Source organism: Carex rostrata, chromosome 3 (assembly GCF_964058835.1).
Source record: "Carex rostrata chromosome 3, lpCarRost1.2, whole genome shotgun sequence".
Lineage (NCBI taxonomy): Eukaryota > Viridiplantae > Streptophyta > Magnoliopsida > Poales > Cyperaceae > Carex > Carex rostrata.
The window spans coordinates 5,187,107-5,194,390 of record NC_135920.1 but is presented as its reverse complement, the minus strand read 5'-3'; the positions used below and the strand labels follow the sequence as shown (position 1 = coordinate 5,194,390).

At 30.8% G+C, this 7,284-nt stretch overlaps 1 protein-coding gene across 1 annotated transcript; it reads left to right on the top strand.

The window, feature by feature from the left end:
• Positions 1-583: 583 nt before the first annotated feature.
• On the top strand, positions 584-6,892 carry LOC144551070 (serine/threonine-protein kinase RIPK-like). Its single transcript, XM_078298872.1, has 5 exons — positions 584-1,118; positions 1,978-2,113; positions 5,348-5,484; positions 6,090-6,213; positions 6,290-6,892. Exons 1-5 carry the CDS (start codon positions 705-707, stop codon positions 6,745-6,747), a joined length of 1,269 nt encoding a protein of 422 aa, XP_078154998.1. The 5' UTR covers positions 584-704; the 3' UTR covers positions 6,748-6,892.
• Positions 6,893-7,284: the final 392 nt, after the last annotated feature.

Genomic DNA, 7,284 nt, shown 5'->3' with positions numbered 1-7,284 from the left:
TTAATATGTGTTTGGAGACCAAATTTTATATTTTTTGAAATTTTTTTACTATTTTTTTAGATAGGTAGAAAATCAAATATTTGACTGGTGCATAATTTTTTAGATCAACTGATTTTCTACCTATCTAAAAAAATAGTAAATTTTTTTCAAAAAATGTAAAATTTGATTTCCAAATACATATTAATATGGAGAACGAAATGAACAATTCAAATCAACCGTTTGAATTTTAAAAACTCAAATATTAAACCGTAACACTATAAATTTCTATACAACCCATACCACCTTAGCCTTACCCAAGAGTCCTAACCTTTTCATAATATATTATCGTCCTAACTGTAATACAAGGAAATTAGATTATTTGAATCACTGTACACTGTACAGCACATCAGCACTACATCTGCTATGAGTCAACAGTCAACTCAAAACCTTTCTTTCTTTACACGCACCCTGACCCTCGCCATGTCCGTGTATTTGGTGCGAATAAGTAGTAGTTGGTTCGCTCATATTTCATGAACACGCCCTCCTCTCCTCTCCTCTTCGACCCATTCCTTTATTAAACCCCAATTTATACCCCCCCCTCTCTCTCCTCTCTCTTAAGTCTTACCCTTTAAAAACACACACCAATGCTTTCTCTCAACCACACCTAACCTTTCCAAAGTACGAAATATTAATATTCCACTTCACTAAATACTTAATAATTAACCATGTCTAGGAAGCGAAGAAGCAAGAGCAAGAGCTCTTCTTCCACATGGCTCAGTCTCTTCACCGCCTGCATGGGAAATCATGCCAAGGTGCAACCAAAACAAACCGCAGGATGTAACATAAGTACGAAAGATAAGTCGTTGCAGCGGCTTTCCTTCTCCGACCTAAGCTCGGGGATGTTGTCACCGGAGGATCTGTCGATATCCCTTGTTGGTTCCAACCTATACGTGTTCACTCTTTCGGAACTGAGCGCAGTCACAAAGGGTTTCTCTGGCAGCAACTTTTTAGGTGAGGGAGGGTTCGGGCCGGTGTACAAGGGGTTTGTGGATGAGAAGGTGAAGCCCGGTTTGAAAGCGCAGTCTGTTGCGGTTAAGCTGCTTGACTTGGAAGGTGGCCAAGGTCACAAGGAGTGGCTGGTAAGTAGTTCATCAGATGCTTTTGAATTTTGATATATATATATATATATATATATAGTTCAGTTATTATCCTACACGATCGAGATATATATATTTGGATGAGTAAAGTTTTAAATGCTTTAGTTTTGGCGTTTTATTATATTTTTATTTTTAAAATTCTAATAATTTATAATTTAAAATTTAAATGTTAAAATAAAAACATTTAAATATAATAAATATTATTTCTATTCGTACATGCAAAAAAAAATGACATTTTAATTTTTTTTATTATTTTCAAGAGCTTAATTATAAAAATATATATATATTGATGCGGATGATTATTTTTGTTAACATATTCATTTATATACAACAAAAATAAAATGTAATAATTTTTTAATTTGCATTTAAATAATATACTATTGATTTTAACCTTTTCCATATGCTGCATTTTTTATGTCATGAAGGAGGCACAAAAAAAAAAATTATTTGAACCCTTCATTGCTCTATACTTGTATTATTAATTGTCTACAAACATTTAGTTGACAAATAATTATTCATGTACGTAGTACTTTTGTTTCAAGAATTTTTTCTTATGAATTATGAATGAATATACTGATTTTGATTTTTTTTTTTTTAAATAGTAAAAAGCTTCTAAAAAAATGTAAAATTTGGTTTTCAAGTACATTTCAATATAAAGAACATGTGAAGAAGTCCGGATTGATTATTTAAACTTTAAAACTAGAGATATGAACGTTAATTAAAACACCCACTTTAATTTGCAAATTATGATAGCATATCTCTCTATATATATTATATCATGTCGGGCAATTGACAGAGAAGTAATTAAATGTTTTTATTTGTATTGATGCACATCTTACAGGCTGAGGTGATATTTCTAGGACAATTGAGGCATCAAAATCTTGTGAAATTGATTGGATATTGCTATGAAGAGGAGCACAGGCTCTTGGTTTATGAGTATATGATTTCAGGCAGTTTGGAAAGCCACCTGTTCAAAAGTATGTTTTCTCATTAATTTAATTAATTACTTTTGCTCTCTTAAAATAGTGAAACATAATTAAGCTTTTCTTACTAAATATATAAAATGCCTATTCCTTTAATTTGTTTAATATTTTTATCACTTTCTTTTATATGATTCTTTTGAATTAAAATTGTGTGTGTGACGTGTGTGACGTGTGTGACGTGTGTGTGTGTGTAACCAAACCTTCTAGATTGTCAAATTTTGGTTCACAGAAGTAATACAAATTGGCGTATTTAACCAAAGAAAAGTAAAAGAGAATAGACAACTATATCACTACACTAGTGTCTTAATTTTATACTTGGGGGAAGGATTAGGTATTAAGATTTAAATTTTCAACATTATATTATAGCTAATGCGCATCTGCCAATTAATGGCAACAAAAATAACACTCATTCTCTTATTTCATAACTATATATCCATCTAACCATATATTATTTTAATTTATTAATATATATGACTGAGGAGGGTTCCAATACCTCATGTTTTTCATACATCGTTATGCTTCATATTTTATATCTTCGTTTTCAAAGTCCAAACTATTGAACCGAAACATGATATCCAAATTAAAATGTGTTTGGAGAATTTTTAGAAACTTTTTACTATTTTCTTTAATAGGTAGAAAATCACTATTTTTGAACGGTCCAAAAACAATAGTTTTGTACCAATCTTAAAAAAATAGTAAACTTTTTTCAAAAATTATAAAATGTTATCTCTAAACATATTTTAGTATAAATATCATATTGAGCAGTTCAGATTGAAAATTTTAACTATGAAAACAAAGATATAAAATATGAGATATGATGTGATATTAAAAACATGAGCTATTGAAACTCTCCTCCGTATGATTATCGGGTTTGTTAAATATATATGTTACACATGAGCTGCAAGTTCACAATAGATTTTGTAAAATATTAAAATTGTAGGGCCCTTACAATACACAACTTGTCTGACTCTTTGGCAAGCTAATTAAGTCTACCTTTCTGTATTTTTTAAATAGTTCTCTAGGTTAAATGTCGACCTTTCAATTGGGAACACCCAATTCTAAATTGTATCATACGTAATTATATATATATTGACTCGTCAAAATCACAAAAAGTAACCATTGCTTTTGAATCTTTGTTTTCTTATTTTTACACTCAGCGCAGCAACGATAATTTTTCTCACAATGAAATAATGTTACAATATGAAATCTTAATTAATTAGGCACCGTTTTCTTGACCTAGTCATTTTGATTTTTTTTTAGCCTTCTATTAAACAAATTTAAGTTTCTAACGAAGTTATATGTCTTATCTTAATAAATATAAACAGATCTACAATATTATTATTTTTTTATTAAAAACTAGATATGATATTTAATATTCACAAGAAATTCTCAATACGGATTTCAAATTTATAATCTCTCATCAATGAAAGAAATTTAAAAAAAAAAAATTAATAAGAAGAAGGAAAGAAAAGGTTGGTGCTATTTCATTGTCTTGCTTGTTCCAAAATAATAAAACACAACCCAAAAGTTGTAGCACTAGTTTAATATAGCCTCTCATGGTTTAAACCTGAAATAACCCAAAATCTTTGTCAACAGATAATTAGGAAATTAAGTTCTTAGCAATTTAGAGGTGCCTAGGGTTTTTAACTAGCTTAATAAATATATTAATCTTAATTATTAATGAGGAGGGTTCAAATGTCTCTATTTGTTGTGCCTCCATCATGCCTTCATTTTTAAAAACTTAAATAACTCAAAGTTTAAAACTTAAACGTCAAAATAAAACCGTTAGATGTGATCTATGTTATTTTCTCTATGTGCTCATAAAAAAATATCACATTTTGATTTTGCTTTTATGTGAATCAATAAGTTAAAAAATCAACGTCTAAAAATTATCCACAATAATATACATTTTTACAAGCTCAAGATGACAACCAAAACAAAATTGAAATGCTATAATTTTTTACACGTGCATAGATAAAATGATGTAGTTCATGTCTAACAGTTTTATTTTGAATTTTAAGATTTAAATTTTGAGTTATTAAAATTTTTATAAATAGAAGCATGATGGAGACACAAAAAATAGAGGCATTTTAACCCTCATTATTAATTTTGTTACTGACGTATTTGAAAAGGTTGCTATGAAAGTTTCTCTCTTTGCTATGTTTCATTAATGTACCTAACATTTCAAGCTCTGACCGGGACAGGTTCTATACTAAATATATCCATCAGTTATAAATGTGATATGGCATCTTATCATATAATTGTACATGTTGATAAAAAAATAAAATTGATTAGATCTAGTAGTTTGTTGACTTAGTGGTGCAACCGACCAAATTGTTCAAACCATGATGCCTGACCCCTTTGATTCTTTCAAATTTTGACATGTATATTTTTCTTTTAAAGTAAAACGAAAGAAGAGAAGTTTCTAGATTTTAAGTAAAAGTTCTTGCATTAAATATTGGAGCTCCAGAAATTGAATCTGATATCAAGGAATTTGCTATCCAATTCCAAAAGAAAGAAAAATAATACTAAAGTTAAATGTAAATTATTCAAGCGAGAGATATCTCCTCTAATCCAAATACAGATAAAGGTCTATTTGCTTTTAAATTTTATATTTTGGTGGGCCGGGCTTAGAATCGGCCCAAAAATGTAAAGCACTTCTTTCTGACCTGGTTACTGGCCACAATTTCCCAGTATAAACAAAAATAACAGGGACCTAAGGTTGATGAGGAGAGTTAAAATGCCTCCATTTTTTGTGCTTGTATCATGTCTTTATTTTTAAAAACTTTAATAATTCAAAATTTAAATCTTAAAATTCAAAATAAAACTGTTGGATATGAACTATATCATTTTATCTATGCACATGTAAAAAATTATGACATTTCAACTTTGTTTTAATTGCCATCTTAAACTTGTAAAAATGTATACAAATGTGGATAATTTATAGACGTTGATTTTTTAACTTATTGATTCATATAAAAGAAAAATCAAAATATGATAATTTTTTATGGGCACATAGAGAAAATAACATAGATCATATCTAACGGTTTTATTTAGATGTTTAGGTTTTAAACTTTGAGTTATTTAAGTTTTTAAAAATAGAAGCATAATGAAGGCACAAAAAATAGAGGTATTTGAACTCTCCTCAAGGTTGATTTATAAGGAAAGTTAAAAGAATAAAATTTGATATACATAACTAATGTAATTGTTGTTCTTTTTTGGTTATAGGATCATCTACAGCAATGCCATGGCAAACTCGATTAAACATAGCAGTTGGAGCAGCCAAAGGATTGGCATTTCTTCACGATGCCGAGAAGCCCGTCATTTACCGGGATTTCAAAGCCTCCAACATCCTATTAGACTCTGTAAGATTTTTATAAATCTTGTAGGCAAACTTTTTTGTTTTTTTGTATAAAATAGTCATTCTATATTAAAAAATAATAATATACTTTTAAAAGTAAAAAAATTTACCAGGTTAGTAAACATGATTTGGAAATTAGAGCAGTGATGTGGTGACATATCACACACCATTGCAAAAGTAAAATGAAGAAGAAAAGCTTTGTCACCTGATTAATTAATTTGGTCATTATCTTTCTTTTTCTTTCTAACCAGAAAGGCAGAAAAGGGATTTTTTCTAGTCAATTTGTGGGTATTCAAGTATAAATGGACCTGCTGGAATACAATTGACATGAAAAAATTTAAATTGTACAGTCTATTCATTTCATTGTTTTAAAATAAAAGCAAATAGACATAAAACTGAGATAATTAAACAAATTGAACGATGCTTACGGGCTATATTTATATACTTTTTCTTATATCCTCATTATTTTTTAATTACTTTTTTGAAGGTTCGTTATTTTTTAATTACTAGTGGGAAAATCACCCACTGGTACATATATAGTTATATAACAGTGTTTGATATTTGGTGTATTATTTGGAAATAATCGCATATTTTTCTGGACTTTAACAGGACTATAATGCTAAGCTATCAGATTTTGGACTGGCAAAAGATGGACCCGAGGGCGACAACTCGCACGTCTCCACACGCGTCATGGGTACGCATGGCTACGCTGCACCAGAATACATCATGACAGGTATTAATAAACCCTCAGTATACAACAAAGAGAAATTAAACAATGCACATTAAGCTAATTGATTCTGTCTCACCAGGTCATTTAACAGCAAAAAGCGATGTATACAGCTTCGGAGTGGTTCTGCTCGAGCTCCTGTCTGGCAGAATGTGTGTCGATAAAAGCAGGCCGTCAAGGGAGCAAAACCTGGTTGATTGGGCTCGACCGTATCTGAACGATCCCAAAAAACTAGTCAGAATTATGGATCCAAGCCTAGATGGACAGTACTCGACAAAAGGTGCTCAGAAAGCGGCTGCACTTGCTTACCAATGCCTGGCTCACAGCCCAAAATCCCGACCAAACATGTCGGCTGTAGTGGATATGTTGGAGCCGCTCCTTGCCTTTGATGACATTCCTCTTGGCCATTTCGTGTTCACTGTCACGCCTGATAAGGGTTTTGAAGATGATTTGGAGAAGAACGAGGTTAAGGAGAGCCGACGACAACGAAATGAAGGTTATCGACGCCGATTGAAATCGCCTGATAATAAAAGGTTGTAATATGAATGTATGATCCTCTTGATATACTATGGGGAGAGATCATGATGTACTCTCATACACCTTTAATTTGTTCTGTTCAACTTTGGATTGACTGACCTTTTTTTCTTGCAAACATATCTCAATTTTGTTTTCTTTTAAGAACAAAGATAGAAAATTGGTAGGAAAAAAGATAAAAAGACTTCGTGTTGTTTTCAAATACGGTGCTTGATCCATCGTCAATTCGTCATTACTAATTATATGGATTTTAGAAAATATACAACTCAATCTGATAGGGGCTCAGTTCCTCTCCAATTATATAGAATTTATTCACGATTTAAGTTGATCCGGGCTTTATTGAACGGCCCAATTCAGATCTGCCACTTAAAAATTGAGATGAAGTATAATTTGGTTTGATATCTGGTTGGAACCTTCGCTTCTCGTTAAAATTTATGAACACTTGATCTGTGTAAATTTGAAAGCTGTCTGCATAAATTTTAATGTTAATAATAACTCCGACCCAATATTCTCCTGAATTTCCGGTCCAATTCGCTTCGAACC